At 43.4% G+C, this 20,877-nt stretch overlaps 2 protein-coding genes across 2 annotated transcripts; both read right to left on the bottom strand.

Moving 5' to 3' along the window:
- Positions 1-159: 159 nt before the first annotated feature.
- LOC108022406 (uncharacterized) lies at positions 160-722 on the bottom strand. The gene is made up of 2 exons (XM_017091292.2): positions 585-722; positions 160-526 (listed from the first exon to the last, which is right to left on the bottom strand). The coding sequence occupies exon 2, from the start codon at positions 509-511 to the stop codon at positions 245-247; it is 267 nt and encodes an 88-aa protein (XP_016946781.1). The 5' UTR covers positions 512-526; positions 585-722; the 3' UTR covers positions 160-244.
- Positions 723-9,360: 8,638 nt separating this feature from the next.
- On the bottom strand, positions 9,361-11,503 carry LOC108022236 (importin-13). The gene has a single exon (XM_017091094.3). It carries the CDS (start codon positions 11,396-11,398, stop codon positions 9,620-9,622), a length of 1,779 nt encoding a protein of 592 aa, XP_016946583.2. The 5' UTR covers positions 11,399-11,503; the 3' UTR covers positions 9,361-9,619.
- Between the last annotated feature and the right edge of the window lie 9,374 nt (positions 11,504-20,877).

The following is a 20,877-nucleotide window of genomic DNA, read 5'->3' as shown; positions in this document are numbered from 1 at the left end:
CGGAGAGCCAAAGGACGAGCGCCACGGTGGCAGGACTCCGCTTGATTGCCTTTAATTTGAAGATGAAAAGTCTAGATCTCGAACTGGGCACTTTTAATTCAAGCCAATAACTCGAATAGAGAAACATTCAAGATGAAACCATGGAATAAAACTAGGGAATTCGCCTCGCAACAGTGGTTAGTTGTTTATAGATACAAATTAAGCTGAAATAAATGGGCGCTTTGCGATACAATTAACCCGAGAATCAATAGATACGTTGTTGGCTTCTGCTAAGAGTTTTCCTTCCTTCCAGAACTTTCTTAGAATTTCGCTCTACTAATCCTCTTTTGACAGTTACCCACTTGGAGATCATTCTAAGCCAAACTATGAGTCCCAGGACCAAGAGGCCCGTTACCAAGACACTTGGCAAAGGGTCTTCAGCTCCAGAGCTCTTGGGTTCAGCCTCAGTACTCGAATACTCTATGGCGTCCGGTGGAAAAGGAGCCATGGTGAAATTCACGCCATCTGCCATCTTTAAACTATTTGACTAGAATAAAGGAATGATTAGATGGTAAAGCATATCTGCAATCTTGCCATCAACTTACATTTATGCGGTCTATGGAAGAGTTTGGAATATAATTTCCGTTTTTTAGTACAAATAAAAACAAAGAATTGTAACTCCAGGCTTGCTTAAATAATGTTAAACTATTTCCACGACAAATTTGATTTTTATAAAATAAATAATGGATTCAGTAATCAATTATTCTACCCAATACCAATAAAACGATTTGCAATCGATGCTCCACAAGTGTTGTGTGTTTAATTGAATGGCGTCTGATGCCAATCAAATCGAACCGAATGCAATCGGAAGATGCACACATCGCTCTCACTGGCAGTTTAAGCCAAAAGCCGAGAAGTCACTCTGCATAAATTAGTGCTGGCTTAAATGCAGAGGCAGAGTGCAGCTAAACAGATATTAACGCCAAGGATGGCAAAGGATGCACCACTTGAGCACTCAGTGCCGTCCTCGTCGTCGTCGTCGTCGTCCTCCTCATCATTATCGTCTGCATCAACATCATCGTGCTGCACTCATAAGCGTAAGGATGGCATGAGCGATGATAAATCATTAGGGGCAACGTGTTGCGGCCAACTTGACTTGACAGCCCCTGCAGGACTCCCCCGTGGAGGGGTATGCAGGGGTTGGTAGAGTGGGTGGTGATGCTGATGATGAGTCGCTGTTCTTATGTCAGCCACCAGGAATCTGAACTTATCTGAGTCATTTTTTGACGTCACTTAAACAATTTTATCTGGGGAGAAACAAATTTTAAAATTGAAAAAATATTTGGCTGGCTTTTTTACCTGTGAACTACTTTGCTTGTATATTTATGTATATTTTTAGAAATATTATTGATGTTTTTATACCACTACTACTTAGGCAGGTCAACATTTAATGCGAAAAAGTGCTTTCTCTTAGCAGTCCTTCTAACTTAGTGCTTAGAGCTGCATTCAGGCGCAAGAAGTCCTCTTCCCTCAAGTTGAGCCCTCATCCCGGCGATAATTATTAATGCGCACCTCGAGTTGGCAAATAATGATGTAGTGCTCGATAGATACTCAACGCATTTGTGTGTGCAAATTTATGGGCTGTACGTGTGGTATAAACAATTGGGCAGCCCACCCACCTGCGAGCCCAGCCCTTTTCCCAACACTTCGCCATCTGGGGTTGATGGGTCTCCGGAATGGGTTTCGGGCAGAAATGCATTTCAAGCGGGCCCTTTTTCGCTAGCCTTTGCGACCGCAATGCGACGCTCGTTGCAGAAATGCAAATGAGCTAGAAATACTTTTCGCTTTCGAAACGTTCGCATATATTTACTTATCACAGAGCAAAGAATGATTACGTTACGTGTAGCGGCGGTGGGTTAGCTACCTGCTGGTTATATTGATTTGGTTGTTTTGAGACCGTTGTTAACTATAAAAAAATGTCTTTAAATTACTTCTTATAATTGTTATGTTTTTCTTGTATTAGCCATTTGAAAGTATTCCATAAAATAAATTTACCCCTCGAAACTGAAACCAATAAAGCCTCTAGGCTCTCCGTCATTAAGCCCTCCTGTAATTAATCAGCGAACAAATGCAAATTACTTTCCGACTTGACGTTGCAGTATTTGTTCCTGTGCCTCTAGTGGCCCCTTGTTCCTGGCCCTTTCATTGGGTCTCGAGTCGTGCTGCTAACTGTGTTAACCGGAAACGGAAATGTAGCTTGCATAACAAATGAATTTCGCGGGGGGCCTCCGCCCGCTCCTTTTGACAAGTCACCAAGGCCTGGTGCCATTGTTCTGGCAACCCCAAGTTGCTCCCATTCTGCGCGTTTCTTTGCCATAAATTGCTTTTCACATATTGCTTGGGGTTCCCGAGGAGTGGGCTGTGGAGACCCTTTATCGAAAGACAACTGGCGGTGACAGGCCTTATTTCGGCCCCAGACTCAAGACCCAGCTAGAGATTCCCAGCGGAATGGTGGCCCATCCCGAAAAGCCGCTGCAATGGGGATTGCATTTCGTCCGGGGAAAATTTATGAACATCATTGCCATGCGTCAAATAAATGTCAAAAAGCACGCCAAAAGTGCGGCCATTATGCAAAAGATCCGTGAGACCAGCAAAATTCCGCTGGAGCTGTTGGACCGCAATAAAAAATTTCGCAAAAATTTCAGTCCGCTTTTTTGTGCTTTTTCCGCGCTTCTCCTGTTTTTGTTTGGCATGTTAAACACAATTTTTTAATGAATTTTCACGCCAGTCGAGTGTAAAATGCCAGGCCGCCGGCGGTGGGGCTCCGACTACTTTTTAAATGCCATAAAACTAAAAAAGGAGCATACAAATATATTCCCTGGGCGGCAGACAAAGTAAAAAAATTGTTTTCCGAAAGTTTGTTGCTGATATTTTCCCGATTGTTGTTGCTGCTCTTGTGGCTGACCATCATTTTTCTGAATGCCTGCGCCTGTCTGCCCGAATGTCTCCCTCCCCCTCTGCGCTTTTCCGCGATGTTTTGTGTGAATTTACCAAGAAAGACAAGGCAGCGGTGGCCGGAATGTCCTTACAGGATAAGGGGTTCGATGGGCTGGCTCAATCAGTTTGGAGCACTGAAAAATGGGTTTGTCAGTGGATTGATAAATATGGTTATCAAAATGATCACTTTTTTGTCCTGCTGCCAAGGACAAAATAGACTAATGGCTTAGGAAATAAGAACATTTAAAACCTACGGAAGGTTGAGATAATGTTCCTATGTTTTGAGTAGTAAAAAATATGTTGATATTTATACAGTGTTGAAAAATTTAGTAAAAGTATTGGTAATTTGAGGGCTATATTTTATTATAGGTACTAATGCCAGATTATACCAGATGCTGTCTCTCGTATAGGACGCACTTTTAGAGATAAAAATACACGATTTTTTCCACCTTTAGGTCCTCGAAGATCCTGCTTGATTCGCCTTCCCAAAGGGCATTTGCCATTTGCCATTGATGGCCCCCAGATATTCATCTTCCACTCACTTCTTGTTTTACCCTGTGCTTTTCCGGTTTTCATTTCGATGCTTCAAGCGCAAGCGACAGATGATAATAAAAAATTTTATTACACACAAGCTCATCCATTTGACTTAATGGCGGTCGGAATGTTGCAGGCTTTTAATGTGCGTCATCATGAGAGGAGTGGGTGGTGGGGTGGTGGGTCCGGGGATTTCCCGTCTAGGTATGCCGCGGCTTCTGTTTGAGCTGTTGATTGTTTAATAATTTTTATTTCTGCCCCTGCGTTTTTGGTCTGCGCTCTTCTCAAGTGGAAGTGCATGTAATTTCATTTGCAATTTGCATTTAATTTTTCTGGTTTTTTCGCAGGAGAGATTTGTAGGCCGCAGTGATTGCAGCTGCTGGGCGCCGAATAAAATAATATGCAGCTATGTACACTCGCTGCCCCTGCCCCCAGCTGACACTCAATAAATCAGCGAAATGTGCGAGCAAAATAATAATTAATGGGCCCAAAGGAGGCCCGGAATGATGCATGAAAATTTGTGAAAAATTACACAATTTCAGCACACCCAATTATAATTGCCAGCGAACCGAAATGAGCACTGCACTCTTAGTATGCGGCACATGTAGAAAATGAGTTAAGTGTTAGCCACCGCCATTCGATCGCTCCTCTGGCGGAAGCAGACAACACTTGGCTTAATTCCTATGCTCCGTCCGTCTGTCTGTCAGCTTTCCCGCTTTTCCTCCTTGGCTTTTCCTGCTGCTCCCCCGTACGTACATGTGTATCCCGCCTTCATTGGCCGGCGCTCATCATCATTTGGCACAGCCGCATGTTCAATATGATTCGTGACATGTTAGGGAATTAGTGCTGCAGCCATCCATCCACCACCCCCTTTCGCCCACCACCCCGTGGTTCACCCACCCATGAAACCCCGGGAGCAGTCCGAAGTCCGAGTTCCGCTTGCCAGCCACGTGCGCCACATGTTTGTCATGCCAAGTGGCGCCAAGCGGCCTCATTAATGTGAGTTGCTTTAAGTTTTATTTATTTATTATTGGACTTTTTCCCGGTCGCCCTGTTTTTCCCTGCCCGCTCGCCGGCTGATTTCCTGTTGTTTTTCCACGGATTTGTGCCAGCTAATTGCTTTTTGTTTGGCCCCAGAATCGGAACTAGCTCGTGGAAAATGAGTGAAGTTCGGGCCAGTGCCTGTGGTGGATAAAGTGTGCAGATTTTACGGAAAGAAATAACTCACTTATTCAAACGAAAATGTTTTTATAAAATTATAAATGGCATAAAGCCAAACTTATCTAGGTGTAATTTCCAACAAATATGCATTTTAAATGCTTATATAAACATTGTTTAAGCATTTTCAGATACATTGAGATAGTTAAAAAAATACCAACTCTCGTTTGACTCCCAGAGCATCGTTTTAATTACTTCAAACTATTATATTCGATCACATACTGCAACTCCTCGATATCGAGTATCCGACGTGTGGTCCTCGTGGAAACGCCTCGAGTTTCCCCAAAGAAGCACCGATATCCGGCGATGCAGCACGCAAAATAGTTGCTGGCAGCTCCTCTTGTTTACAGTTCGCGTTTAACAGTATTGCGGCACGAAGTTTGAGGCGTGTCTGGTTTCCACACGAGTCCCTGGTCTCTTATCATGTTAGCTGGGGCTTTATTGCCCCGAAACAGTGGCTCAAGAAGTGTTTGGTTGCATGCCCCGCCGGCGGGTGTCACCACACTCTCTTCGGCGTCCCCGTCTAATTTGTAAAATTATTCGCACGTACTTTCTTATTAGTTTGTTTTGCCTTGTAAATTTTGTTGCCGGAAAAGCGAAACTTCTGCGGAGTACCAACAAGAAGACATGGCTCAGGTTATAGGGCCTCTCAAGCGAGGTTTTGAAATGTTTATAAAGATTTAATTATGGGAAGAGAGCGCTTGAACGAAATAACCTTTTGCATTATTTAAATTTTAAATTTCTAAAATGCTATTTCAAAATATACCATTCACGCCCTTAACCTTAACTAAACTCTCAGTTTTGCCCTAGATCATGTAGTTTTATCTGTGGAAAATAAAACCGGCAAAAACTATAGCCCGCAGCAATTGCCGAGTTTATTTATTTGTCAAGGACCAGCCGAACGACCAGCTCAATCAAGCGAGCCATTAAAACCCTCGGCCGAAAAAAGAGAGTCGCAAAACCTTCAGACAACAGAGCATTTCCATTTATCAAGCGGCATAACAGCGACATTTGATCAAGATATTAGCAAATGTTCAATTTATTTAGAAAAACCGCTGCGGCACATGGCCAGAAAAAGGCGGATAGTTGGCCAAGGGGAAAAACAAGTGCAGCACGGTAAGGGAAGCCCAACCGAAACCGAAAAATGCAAATCGAGCTGGGGGAATTAGTGACAGCCGAGCGGAAAGACCGACTCCACTTTCAGTTCCAGTTCCCCAGCTTTGCCCTCAGAGCTTTCCCAGTGTGACATTTGCAATTGACAGTCGCATCGAGTTGAGTTTTCAGTTGAGGTTTTCCGTGGGCCCGGGTTTTCCTTTTTCGTCGAAAAAAGAAAGTCAACTGCAGCCTTTGCTGCCATTCCTCCTGGCTCTGCGACAATTTAAAACTGCGAAAGTTTTAAATGTTCGCCTGCTCCTTTTTATTTTCAAGTCCTTGCTTTCGTGGGGCTTTTTCCTTGCGGCAAAATGTCAAACTGCGGCCAAAGTTCGCGTGCAAAATGGCGTCCCAAGTGGGCGTGGCAGGGGCAGGGGCAGAGGGCACAGGATGGCAGGCAGCTAACACGTGTGCAGTTTTCCAAAATATTTCTTTAAATTCGCCCATTTTCTGCGATTAATTTAGCACGAGACGGTAGTTTTTAAGCCGGTTAAGATACATTGCTGCACAGTGGAAGGGAAATTTCTGATCACTTAGAAAGAAATTTATTGATATCCTAGCACTGTGGGACGATTTAATATTCAACAATTATTGGTAGGAAGTTTATGGAGTGTTAAACAATTGTATAATCTTTTCTCTTCTTTAATATTATACATTTTAAAATTGTATTGCAATGGTATGTGTCAAAAAATACATTAAAAAGTAGGCCTCCTAATAAAATATAATCTAAGGAAAATCAAAATTTATTTTAGAATTTATTTAAAGTTAAAATATAAGCAAATATGAGATTAAAAAATAAACAAGTATTTAATAAGTACTAACTCTTTTCATTCATTCTGTAAAGAAAGGTTAAATTTTAATTATATATAAAGTCCCTAAACCCTTGTGTTTTTGAGGTCCTTGCTAGGAAGTTGAGTAGAACCCCCAATTCAGTCGCCATGTACGAACCCATTTACAATGTATTTATTGAAACTGCGACCACAGTGGCTCCTCGCCAGGTGAGAGGGACACTGCACTTACTTTTAATTAGCAAACAAAACGAAAACGAAATCGCAAATGAAATGCCGCCGAAACCGCCCAAAAGTATGCAAAACTTTTGTTATTGTCGCCAAATAAATTTCGCCAATGCGACGGGGTGGGCGGCAGTGGGCGTAGGGCTGGGAAAGGGGCGTGGCGGGGCCAACAAATGCGCAAATTCAGGAGTAGGGGAGGGGGGTAAAAAACAACAAGCGGCTAACAAAAAGTTCCACCGACAGCAAAATTATGTGGCGTCAAATGCGGCGCGTCGCCTGAGGGAAAACCGCCTGCAACTGGATCCTTGGGGGCGACGGAGGGCCGGTGTGGGCGTGGCCAGGTGGTTTTCCCGCCCCCAGCTTTCCGTTTTCCACCCTGCGGTGCGGTTGCCGTCGGGCTGAAATTTATGCTGTTGTGTGAAATTTTACGCGACAGGTGGAAAAATAAAAGCAGCAGCAAAAACTGCAGCAAAAAGTTGCATGCAAATTTTCTAAATGGAGAAGGAAGTGCTCCAAGTCTGTCTGAATATCCTGCCTCTTTGGAGCCCCGCCCGGCCAGGATAGATCCACTTAAATATTTAAAAGGACGAGGCAAAAAGGTCCCCGCGGACGCGGGCAATACGCCAAAGTTCCTTCGGCTGTCCTGGTATCCTTCTTCAACACTTGATTAGCAGGACTTCCTAGGAAAATGGTCCTTATGGTGGTGTTTCCATGTTAGCACTTGCCCACAACAACTGTCCTCATTAGGGAGAAGGGTTCCACAGCTCTTGACTGGCGGCGTAAATCATCAATTAAACAAATTTTCCATTTGGGGGCAATGTTTGAAATTAATTTTTAAAATGAAATGTTTTTGTAAATTATGAGGGTCACTTGAAGTGGGTCTGAGTGAGCTGAATGGGGTGTGCTGTTGGGTTGGGGATGGGGTTACAAAGGAGTTAAGGGAATTTTGAAATTGGTCATACAATTAAAAAGTAAGGTGTGGATATAGGAAGGAAAGGAAGGGCTGTTCTTAAGTAAGTGGTATTTTAAATCTTAACACAACTCTTCCTCAATTAAAAGGAAATTCAATTAGGCCTTTTGCTGAAACCTTGGCTTGAAAACAATATACGAATTTTAATTAGGTGAAGAAGGGGTGTTTCTAAAGGAGGATTGAGGGAATTTTAAAGTGACTCATAAAATGAGTAGCTAATCTATTTTACCAAGAGTAATTGAGCAAAGGGAAGAAACAAAAAGTATATTTTGAGATTGAGATCTCTCCGTGCGAACCGGTCATTAAAAATCGAAATAAGCCCCCGTAATTGTCCCACAATGCCCAAAGTTGGCCAATTGCACAACCCGCCATGTTGCGAGAGGTAAGTGCAACTCAGTGCCAACCTGTGATAACCTTAGACCTGCTGCTTGAATTCTTTTTAGGTTCTGGGAAAACGTTTACCCAACCCCGAAACAGGGCCCAAACCTACCCCAATAAGCGGGGGGCATATAAATTACGGGAATAAAAACTGAAATTGCTGCAAAAACAGAAACACACTTAAAACACACACACATCGCCTTACATACAAGGCAAGGCAAAAACGGAATATTTATGAACGCACCACGATTCCGAGGGAAAGCGAAAATGCGCCAAGCGGACGGTATAGGGCGAATGGAAATGGAACCAAAGCAAACCAAACCAGACCAGGTCCAACGAACCAAGTCCGAGGTCCTGTCTACCCTCTCCGTATTCATACATATACACTGATAAAAATCAAAGGATTTCTTAGTGCATTTAAAATTAAAGATTTCCAAGCTAAATTTGACATGACGTTTTCCTTGGTGAAGTAAATAGGACTAAGCCCGAACTAACATGTTTAAGTGGTTTTGCTTAGAATTTATGTTTCTGTTCTAAGGTCCGTTATTGAAAAAGTATCCTAATCCAACTTGGAGATATTTATTTTTACTTTTCATTTATTTTCTCAGTGTTGTAGCCTTCCCTTACTACGCTTACTTCTCCTTCTGGCGGGCAATGTTTGCTGGCAGATAAAGCAAATGGCAAAAGTGTTTTCCATGCGCGATCGATAAACACGGCGCCAGCAAGGCGGGACAAATTTTCATAGTTCAAGTGGCGCCTAGGAAACCCACCGAACCCACGAGGAAAACTGAAATGTGGCCGAAGGCAGGCGGCAGTAAAAATTCTCAGCTCCGAGGGAAATAAATGCGATAAAAATTATTGCGGAAGTGCGCAGGGTGGGCGCATGGGCGAAAAAAGGAGCAACAGGAGTGGGTTCGGCTTGACGCATGTTTTCCCGCTCCTTGGCGGCCCGCTCTTTTGCACCTCATCAGCTGGGTCCTTTGTGATTCGGTTGAATCATCGCCAAGGACGAAGACGAGAATTGATATCACGTGTCAGTCCGCCGTCAACGTCACTCAGTCACTCAGTCACTTCCTTGGCCAAAGGCAAAGGACGAAGGACATAAAACGCCAAGCCAAATGAGCCGAGACCACGACTCCTTTGGATCTGATCTGATTTTATTTTACGATTTAGGCGTGTGTTGGCCTTTAACTGTTGCCAAATTAGTTACCGAAATTAGCTTGTCTATCTGCGCGGATTGCCGCTTTATGGCTTGGTATCCTAGAAGTTGAGTCATGACGCAAATTGCTGTGCTACTAAGAAATTGGGATTGGGCTAGGCAAGAGCAATGTTAACTATAAACTTAATTCAATTTAAAAAATAAAAGTTAATAATTTCTTCAAATGTCCTTGAACACCTTGACACGATTTTCCCAGATGTGGGCTGGGCAGCTTGTCCACTCCACATTCACCATATACATTTTGACTTTCATAACATCCGGTGGGGGCAGTTCCCTGAGCAGAGCACACATGCTGGCCAACAGGTGGCAGCGGTCGCTCTCCTTCAAACGGAACTCATCCACCATGGTGGCCAGGATCAGGAAATAGTTCCAATGAGGCATCAGCAGACTTAGGCGGCTTTCAATCGCAGCCACCATAGGGACATCCCTCCGCAATTCGTTCAGCAGGCTTCTCCAGATGGTAACGAAATCCACGGTGTCCGGAACCGAAATCAGCTCAAGGACTTGCAGACGTATGAAAGCCTGCGGGCGATGCTTAACGCTGTCCAAGATTTTCAAAATCAGCTCGGGTTGACGCTCCCTAAACTGGACCATCAGGTGACGTAGAAAGAAGATGGCTACCTCAACATAGTTCCAGGGGCTCTGTTCGTTTTTAACAACATCGTAAAGTTTCTCCATGGCATCCACATCCACCAAGGGAGCCAAGTCCACCAGTACTTCAGACAGAAGTCCCCGGAACCTATCCGTTACCATGGTATCGGGTCGCGTGATGGACTCATAACTGGCTGGCAATGCAGTGCGGGGGAGGAGCAGCTCTAGGAGACGGGTAAAGTCATTTCGATATAAGCGAACCATGTGCAAGTCCTGGGTCAGCAAAGACCACACGGTAATGGAGGTCTCAATCAGTTCCAACGGGCAGTGCTCCGCCACAAGCAGCAGTAGCTGGATGGTTCTCATTCTCTCTTGGATTTTCAAAAGATCGTTTTGGGTCACATGGAAGTGGGTCTTGAAGAGATTCACGAATATCTGGCAATAGTTTTGCAACAGCTTGGTATCGCCCCCATAGCGCTTGAATGCCGGTATCAGGGAGAAGACCAAGTGGTTTAGGCGGTTATCGAGCTTATTTGCGGTCCGAGATTGATCCAGCATGGCGTCCACGCACTCAGCCGCCTCCAAGTGGGCACTATCCAAGGGGGTAACCAGGATGATATTTATCCGTTGAAAAAGCTTTCGATCCAGCACCTGTTCGGGTAGAACCAAACCAAACCTGGTCCAGGACCCACACACAGCCAGGCACTTTGACAAGCATCCCTCTGGCAGATCCGGTCGCTCCAGAATTGTTTCCAGCACATTCAGTATGTAGGAAGACTGCAAGCGGAGCTCCTGGAAGACGCACTTGAGGTCCGTTCCAGTCAGCGGAAGATTCGACGGCCGAGTCTCCTCGGGCAGGACCTTGAGGACTTCCAAAAGTGCCATTATGTGCTTGGGTTTCCCGGACAGGTGTTTCACAAAGTCTTCCAGTTCGTAGTCCCAGTTGGAGGACATCAGACCCAAGGTCGACAGACAAACTCCCAACTGCACAACCAGTGGCGTGGATTCCGGGATCATGGAGGCTCGTACAAGATGACGGGTCAGCGTTTCTTTCAAGGCGGTCAGCTCGGACCCCAGAAGCGTGTTAATATGTTGCTTAATTTTCTTGGCAAACGTGATGGCTGCGAAGGTCAGCACGGGCACTTCGTGGTGGGGTACGTGGGACAAAATGTCCTCGGCTATGAACCAAGCACAATTCGACTGCTGAAAGGAGTGCAGGTAGTCATCAGCTTCCTTAGTGGCTCCCAGGCTCAGCATGTGAAGCGCCTTAATCACATTCTCCTTCGTGAACTCCATGTAATCGCAATCGCAGCTCGGAGAGCTCGAGCGATACATAAAGTTATCCATCCGGACAGAAAAACCTCCAAAAAAAAAATATTCTATACAAAAAAACAGACTACTATTTTATGTAAAATATTACGTGTCAACGAAAAACTAGTGATGTCTGATCGTGAAGCATTGATTTTTGATAACTAGCATCTTTATTTTTAAATGGAACCTGAATGAAGCTAGCCTCTAGACAGTAATATTTTAGAAAACAAAACAGACATTTTGAATAACAATAGGTCTGCCTGGTCCACATTAAGTATAGACATTAAAAGTTTCCTCTAGGAAACCCTAACCTTGGCCCTGCCCGGCAATCAATTTCCCCGTCGCATTCCCAATAAATGCATTGCGTTGAGACAATAAAACTCCATGAAAACTAAACAAACAAGGCACTAGACCCATTGTGCACATAGATATGTGTCCAGATTGCCGCAACTAACGTTTGCGCAGCGCAAATATTTACCCTGTCGTCTCGATTCGCCGTCCAGGACGCCTCTCATCACGCACAAACGCACAAATTACGAGGGGATGGGGGGATCCGGGAAATGGGAAATGGGCTGGGCGCAAATTGGGGGGCGGAGAGGTGGAAAAGCGCCTTGACCAGCGCGAACAATAAGCAATAAAATTATATGCCATATTATACACATACTCTTGCCCAGCAATCCACTCACACTCGCGGCAATATAATTTTGAAATCAGTTAAGTGTTGGCTTTGTTCGAACGCACATTCAAGTCGTGCAGATAAAAAAAAAGGTGGTTAAATTGGAAAAACTTGTGAATAGAATACCAAGACAAAATAATTTTGAAATAACAACTAATGTAGTAGTTGGAGTTACCTTATGATCTGTAATGCTCCATATTTTATAAAAAAATTTGTTATTGGTTTAATCTAAAAATCCGTACAATGGAACTTTGTAGTCAAATATTATAAAATAGGCGGATCCATTATTTTAGAATGTATAATGTTCCCCGCTAATGGAAATACTTCCTATATCAATTTTATTTACTGCATACCTTTAGGCTACCGCACTAACTTTTGAATCTGAAACTGGAAAACTGATGAAAATGGTTCAAAGAACTATATAGATCCCACAAAATTCGTGCGATTTTTTCGGTGCACCCAATCGCTAGTCCAACCCATCCAAGTCGAAGTTCTCGTCCGCCCCTCGGTCTGCGGGTCTGCCGTTTATTGTCGCGCCGTGTTGCGCGGGGGGAGGAGTTGGAGTACATTAAATGCGCATCATAAATTTCATTACATTATTATGGCGTTGTTTGCGACAACAAGCGAGGGCCGTTAGCCGGATTCGACTGCTTTATTGGATCGCCTCCGCTGCAGCGCCGTCAAATCGCATAAATAAAACTATCCGATTCTATTGTCTATCCATCTGCCAACAGTCTCTTGGCTTTATTAATGCACTAATTATGGGGCGTGGGGCGCGCCCACTGCAATGCATTTTGTCAGCATAATTTATGGGGTCGTGAGGGCTTGGGTTTTTCCGAAAACTTCTCCAAGGACCCAAGCACCCGGGGCACACGCCTTTATTTTGGCAGGCCAAACAAGCATGGGAGGGTCAAATAACCGAATTGCGTAGGAAAATTACTGTGCCTTGCCAAAATTTAAACAAAGGCGCGGCTGTCCTCGTTGTCTGGGAAATTGATTGCTTGGCACTCGCCGGCGACGGACGACAGTGAACTTATGTGTCGAAGCAACTCAATATAGCCTAACTGGGTCGGAAAAGCTGGGGGAAGTAATATTGTCTTCAAAAGGGGGAATAACATTTAAGGAAATTATTTTCTTTCAATGAATCACTATACCTAAACTTCCAAATACTATACTCCCCTAAAGATTATCCTTGTTCAAGAAATGTTACCAAACTTAAACCTTTTTTAGCTAATTAGTTTCTTAAGACCCTTCCCTGATTTGTGATATACTGAGTGCGAGAGTGCGAGAGAAATGGAGATATGCATGCAGCAAAGCTGGTGTTTCTGAAATGGAACACTTTGTTTGCATATATCTTTTTAAGAATGGTACGATTAAAACAACATAGTTAGAACACAAAAAAATATTTTTATGTAGTATTATAACATACAATATACGATATTGACATAAGGCAGGTCAGGTATTGTTGTACGAAATGTACGTATACCAAATAACCAATAGCAAGAAAAGGGCCACATTGTCCTTTAAAACAAGTATTTTTACAGCCACGAACACACTTTCACTACAAACTGCAACTACAACAGCTACAGCAGATTGAAAAAATGGAAAAATGTTCCACAAACTAGAGCACAAAACTTAATTTCCAGCCAAACATTGTTACGCTGCAGTGTCAGCCGACCGCAAGAAAAAGCCAATCAAGCTTACAAGCTGACCGCTTACATGACAGGACCCCAAAAGGACCCATAACCGAAGCACAGCCCCCCTCGGGTCGACAAAGTAAGAGCGAAAGTAATTTGCAAGCCACTTTGCAGTGCCACACAACGAGGGCACTAAAAAATAGCTGCAGAAATAATTGAAAATTTGCACTACACAGAAAATCGAATTATGAAGAAAGTGACGCTGGCGCAGGAAATATCAATTAACAGAAACAAGAGCGAAACCCCATTAAGGCCCTATTTATCCGGCTGGCCGAAAAAAACAGAGTGGATAAAAAGGAAGCCAGCTATAAGCAAATAATGTGGAGGAAGTTTGCACAAACAACCCTGGAGCTGCAGTAGCTGCAGAATTAATTGCTTTATATGGCGTGATAATTTATTGAAGCCCACGATGACCAACATGGGAGCGAAGGCGAGGTCCTGCTCCTGGTCCTCGCCCTCGTCCTCGTCCTCGCCCTGCACTTTCCTGCCGGCCAGGGATAACACGGGTATTGTGCCGGCAACGAGGCGTAAGGGTCAATCACATTAGAGACATGCGATTCGAGGGTGGCTAGTCCTGGCTCCGTCCCTCGCCTTACTCCTTCGTCCTTCGCCCGGCTCCTTGGTCAAGGGTTACCCCGCCCCTGACCTCTGCACTCGGCAATCTGCAATCTGATTATGTGTGCGGAGGAGGGTCGGGTAATAAGTTTTTCCCTGAATAATAAACATGCCAGAGTCCTGTGTGTTTGCTATGATGTTTGTGCCGCCCCGAAAATATATGTTGCATGCGTCTGGTATATTTGATTTGAGAGTGCGATTAGCCAAGTTATCATCAACAAAAGCAGGCATAATTGCAGTTTACAAAGTACGCTGACAACTTAATAGTGTCCCTGGGAGAAAGCCATATCAGTCTTGAGGCTATGAACCGTAGCAGGGTGTCCTGTCAGATCATATCTTTTCATCATAATCTATGCAGTTATGTGTTAGTTATATGTCAAACAAGCTTCGGTTTCCTAATGTGATGTAAGCTTTTAACTAGAACATTGTTTCCAGCTAAGTAAATAAACTTGGACATTTTTTATGAAACCTTTTATTTTTTTTTAAAGCGTATTCGAGCTTCACCAATGCTTGTCCTGCCATTTTTTTTCGAAGAACGATTTGTCTGCGCCCCGCCGGACTTACGCACTGCCGTCAGAGGGTCCTTTGTCGAGCTCAAAGGTATGGCATGAATATAATCAGCGCATTCAATCGACTTAATTTCATTATGAGGGCGGAGGCAGCTAAGCGCTGGCCTCTCACTCTTTGTGCCACGACTGCTTTCGCTGCCCGGCCCAAGCCGAGCTCATAAATAATCTTGCCAACTTGTCGGACAGGACACTCGCCGGTAGCCCGGTTTCCCTCTCCGGGCTCTGGGTCTTAGCCACGAACAGCTGCTGGCTGCTCGGGTTGCAAGGAACCGCGCTCCTTCCCCTGCCCCCGCGGCTGCTTTGGCCGCTGTTGACAAACAAATATGAAACTAATCCTTGGTAATTAGTGCGCCAACTTTTGCTGCATTTTGAGCCGGGAAAGGACACGAGGACGCAAGGACACAAGGACACGCGGACGGGGACTTGTAGTCGCTGCTGTCGCCGCTGGAGAGGGACTCGTTCGCCAGTGGCTCTTTCGGCATCTCAGTGTCAGGCACACTGGGAGAAAAAGGGGGAAATAAACAAGTTTAGACCTACATTTTACAAAAAGCGTCTGCTTCCTAAGACCTTTTAGTTAAACAATGGAAGCAACCGACCTTTGCCGTAATCAAAATTAGTAGGAACCCTTCAGAAAGAATTTCAAAATCCAGCTAGAGTATCTTTTGGTTTTTTTTCAATTGCTTTCCCCAGTGCACTTCCAGGAAGGCCATAGGAAGCTAGCAGATTCCTTATGCCTTCTGCTTTTTGCGGTTTCCCGGTCGCATCTCCTTGTTTTTTGTCGTTTTTGCGGCGGTGTCGTCGTTATTTTTATTGGAAAAGTTAAGCTTGTGTTTTGATAGGTTTCAGTCGTAAAGGGATTAATTAGTGCGGACTTCGCACCAGCGGCCCGGCCAACAGGATAAGGCCGGGCCAAAAGTCTGGGGCTACCAGCTCAACATGCCGCCTTGTGTCGCAATGCATAATAAAAGTTAAGCTGAGTTGCATGGAGTTCGGTAGGTAATGGGACATGGTATCGAAATGGAGTATGTAAACGGGTTCGTTTAATGAGAACGACCTCAAAAGATACACCACACTGCTAGGCAAATTTTATAAGGATATCTAATACAATGTTAAAAAGAAATTTAAAGTAGGTCTAAGCATAAGTGAGTTTAAAGAAATGGTAATTATGGATATAAATTTATACAGAATTTATGCGACTTTTAGTTCATTACAACGATACCCTCAATAACCGCTTTCCTCACATTTATCCCAATTCAAAACCCAATTACTTACGAAACTCCCAGCATAACTCTTCATCCGGCCACTTGTTCTCGGCGGAGTTTATTAATTTATTTACCCTTATGGCCGCCTGACATTTCTCGGTTGAATTCCAATGCTGCAGCATTTCGCGCTGTTTTTGCCGACCGGTTTGCCTCTTTCTTATCTTTTTATTATGAACTGCAGCGACAATTTTGCTAGCCATGTCAGCGCATGATTTACGAGGCCGTGGCGTACAAATGAAAATTGTAGCAAAAGCGGGGGGACGGGAGCGTTCTCCGTGCGGACAGACAAGCCTTTTTTGTGGCTCTGAAGTTTTGGCCACAAAACAGGAAGCGGAAATGAGTGCGCAGAACGACGATGGCGACATGTGAAATGTGTTTGCCACCAAGGAAGCTCGCAAAAAAGGACGAGGAAGGAGCACGGAAAAGCGAACCAGCAAACACATGCAAAATAAACGGGTTCAAGTGGCGCTCGTATAAGGGGAGCTGTGGTCAGGGCCGGGGAGGGGTTAAAGCCAAAGGATAACTGTTGAATTGTTGGCCATAATAACAAGGCAGGCGACTCCCATGTGTGTCTATGTCTGCCCGTGCGGGTGTGTGGGTGTGTTGGTGCTGGCCTGTCGCGTAGCAACTTGTGGCTAGCTTAATAGCAGTTAACAGAAAACCGGCGAAGGGGTTGCCAGGGGTCGCAGGGCGGCTCTGCGGGTCGCCTGGTCTGCTCTTCGAGGACCTGCACAGTGTTAACTCGGTTAATAAATTCAATTTATGTGCTAAGCAGATGACTTGCTCGCCAGCAGAATGAACAGAAAAATGTTGTCCGAAATTCCTGCGATGTTTTGGAAAGGAAGTAGCGCATAGGTTTTAAAAGAGACTTTCAGGATTTCGAAACTTTAGACTATTTTTGAAAAGTATAGTTTGAACATAAGTAATCGCAGCGCATGAAGCTCAAGAATCTGCGTGATTAACCCCTAAATTCTGTCCTTTAATAATAATTTTGAGGACATGTATAATTGTAGGGTCGGAACGACCTTGTTCAGCTAGTCCTTCCTTTGAACACATTAAGATTACGGCTTTTTACCTGTAGGTTAATTTTACCATAAAGCTTTCATGTGTATTGCTATAAATAAGTCTATTGAATGCTCAAGTAATTTAACCATCCACAATGTTAATCAGCTAGTAAACGCAGAGTAAATGAAAAAAGGAACACAAGAACGAGCGATTAAATCGAGCAACGCACAACCTCACCATTGCAGAAAAACACAATTCAATAGAACAACAACCGAACCGCGTGCTGTGAAAACAATCCAATCAATTTATTAATTAAGCAAGCCACTCTGCCAGAGGAGCGCCTGATGCACGACTATGTATACAGCCAGCCGACTGTCTGTCTGGGGGAGGGTTCAGCAGGCCCAACCCTTCGACTCCCGACCAGCGATACCCATTGTGTGCGTCTATTTGTCTAGCTTTGTGCAATGGATTTTTAATGTTTTCCTCGGACCCGGCGAGTGGGAGGACAATAATGTAACGCATTGTTAAGTCCGCTTGGCACTTTTCGCACGCCAGCTGTGTCCGGCTGGGAAAGCGGAGAAAAGCGGGGGAAACCCCCAAGGAAACCCGTGGGCAGCTAAGCTGCCAAGGAGCCCGCGGAGGAAACTAGCCCGGTCTTTAATGAGCCCCAAACTGCAATTACGCAAAACATTTGCCGCACTGCATGGCGTCGTCTGAAATAATTTTAATTGCGTTTTGCTTTTTATTTTATTGCATGTGGCGCCCTAACGATTTCGTTATGCTACGGTAAATAAAACCAAAAACGGAGGCAGCAAGGAAACCCATTTAGAAGGCTTGATATAGTAAGTGCGCTTTAAGTGTAAAATGTTTAATAGCTAATTTAATAAAATCAATAAGCTCATGACTACGTTACATCAGTAAGTAAAAAAATATATGTACATAGATTTTTGGCTAAAAAACTAAGGTCTTCGTGGCCGAAACAACAAAAGCAATGGTCCAAAAACAGAATGTCATACCTTGTCGAACTCGTAAAAAAAATGTACAATCAACTGGCACTCGCACCTTAAAAATTTTATTTTTGAGTTTTTATAATCACTCAGACAATGACTGCAATTAATTGTCTTGATTGTTAGCTGTTCAAAGCGGCGAACCATATTTGACGAAGCTACAGCAAAAAAGGTCAAAGGAAAACATCGGCTTTTCGCAAAAAATTAAGTTCTTCGTTTTCCACTAATAAAAATCCATATTTTTTTAGCGAAACAACAAAAGCAATGGTCTAAAAACAGAATGTTATACCTTGTCGAACTCGTAAAAAAAATATACAATCAACTGGCACTCACACCTTAAAAATTTTATTTTTGACCAATTTTTGCAAAAAAAGGTAATGCTACCCCTTGTAAAAATTGAAAATTTTCAAAAATTTTTAGTTTTTATAATCACACAGACAATGACTGCAATCAATTGTCTTGCTTGTTAGCTGTTCGAAGCAGTGCTTCTTTTAGGTAGAGCACCATATTTGACGAAGTTACAGCAAAAAAGGTCAAAGGAAAACATCGGTTTTTCGCAAAAAATTAAGTTCTTCGTTTTCCACTAATAAAAAGCCTTATTTTGAGCGAAACAACAAAAGTAATGGTCCAACAACAGAATGTTATACCTGGTTGAACTCGTAAAAAAAATCACAATCAATTGACATTTACATCCAAAAAATGAGTTTGTGATAAAACCAACTTTAAACTTCAGCTTAGAATTTTATAAGTAGCAAACTTTTCGATGATTCTTTGGCATATTCCATGGTCTTCGTCGAAAGGTATTAAGGTTATATATCAGTATTAAAAGTATATATATTTTTGAGAATGGAATGTGATCAACATTTAGCTATAGTTAATCTATTAGTTCCGAAAAATTCCACAACTGTTAATGTGGCTAATCAAGTTATAACAATATGGGATAACCAATCGATTCGATTGGCAGCCAAAGTTTTACAGGCATAAAAACCATAAATTTCCTGACTTTCTCAACCAAAATGAAGATATCAGTTCTGATCACAACGATCTTGGGCCTCGTCCTTGTCGACGCTCTACCTCTACCAAGAGTTCCTCCTTCAAGGGGATAATAGAATACCTCGCTGACCTTCCTTTGTCCTTAGGGGAATGTATTTAATATTTTTCAAATAAAGTGTGTATTTCGTAAATCTGTGTTATAGTTCAATTTATCAAAATACCAAGTCAATACATTTTTTTTTGCTCTCCTTGTGAAATAGCTGGTGAGTTGTGCTCTAAAATGTGTTTTTCATAGAAATTCTTCATGGAAATTCTGCCACCTTCAGAATTAAGAAAATCATGAAACCCACCCACCCTTTACGAAGTTGACGATCAAAATACAAACTAAAACAAATTAATTTTGAAATTACACGCCAAGCATAGCGATTTTAGTATATCTGTATATGCATTTTAATGTAATAATATATATTTTAACGTTTTAGCTTGGTATAGTTTCATCTTTTAGGAAAGTGGCTGATAATTTCCTTTATACAACTTCTTTAAGCAGAAAAGCCTATTCCACTCACATATGAGTGCTTACTCTCGAGCTTATATGCTCAGTCATCCACTCGGTTTTTTTCGTCGCTTTTGAGATAGTTTTTGACGGCGCAGGCGCCGTGGACCGCAGTTTTTTGGGTAGTAAGTCACTCAAAATTTAGTTGGCTTTTTAAGCCTGCAATTTGTAACCCTGCGATTGGGGATGAATGCAATTGTCGAAAGGGGTGCGATGGGGCTGCCGCGGGGGCTGGGGGAGGAGGGACAATTGCAACTAATTGGCAATAATCAGGCATCGACCATAAATTGGCGTTAACAAGGCCAACAAATCAGCGGAACGCTGCCCGCTCGGCAGTGGCAATTGTGATTGAGCTGGCGGCATAAATCAGCAAATTGAATTACAAAAAACACCGAAGCAATAAAATCTAGCAATTATATTTATGCATATGCACGGGCAAGCAGAGTGCGTTTTTCTGGCCTCGCGACAATTTAATTACAATTGGCCGTGGAGAGAAATTGCAGATGCCGCCGCACTGGCGCCGCAAAATATGCTAATTTATATTTATATGGATGTGGAGTTATTCCCAGCCGACTTTTCCGCTTTCCCCGCCCCCTTAGCCGCTGCCCCGCCCCCTAAGTTTCGACCCAGCTCCAGACTCCGAGGCGGGGTGAAATATTTTCGGCGGCGACTGCGGTCGTAAAATTTATTGTTGCCAAATGCATATTTGTCACATTTCGCAATGTGTTTGGCGGCCATAGAACAATTTACAAGCAACTGGGGACTTTGGCTAAAAGCCTTGCCCCCGTCTCCACCGAATTTTCGCATTCGGAAAAATAAACTGAGCTCAACTGGATGGGCCGCACTAAAAGCGCCTTCGACTCAGCTGACGTACAAATATTTTAGACATTTAATTGTTGCCTTTCTGGCCAGGCTTTTGGGAGACTAAGGCGCAGGAAAAAGAAAATGTGAGAAGAAAATATAGCCTAAATGGTTGCCTAAAAGTATGCAACAATAAAAGGAACACTACAAAACTCGCAGTTCCGAATTCCAAAAATGTTATATCATACTTTTCGACACATTGAAAAAGGCACCCAGTTAATTCCTTACTTGTTGACTTATTTACGTCTTCTTTAATATGGTCCTACTTTATTTTAGT

This window comes from Drosophila biarmipes, chromosome 2R, assembly GCF_025231255.1.
Source record: "Drosophila biarmipes strain raj3 chromosome 2R, RU_DBia_V1.1, whole genome shotgun sequence".
NCBI classification, from domain to species: domain Eukaryota; kingdom Metazoa; phylum Arthropoda; class Insecta; order Diptera; family Drosophilidae; genus Drosophila; species Drosophila biarmipes.
The sequence above is the reverse complement of the archived record's forward strand: the minus strand, read 5'-3'. Positions and strand labels throughout refer to the sequence as shown.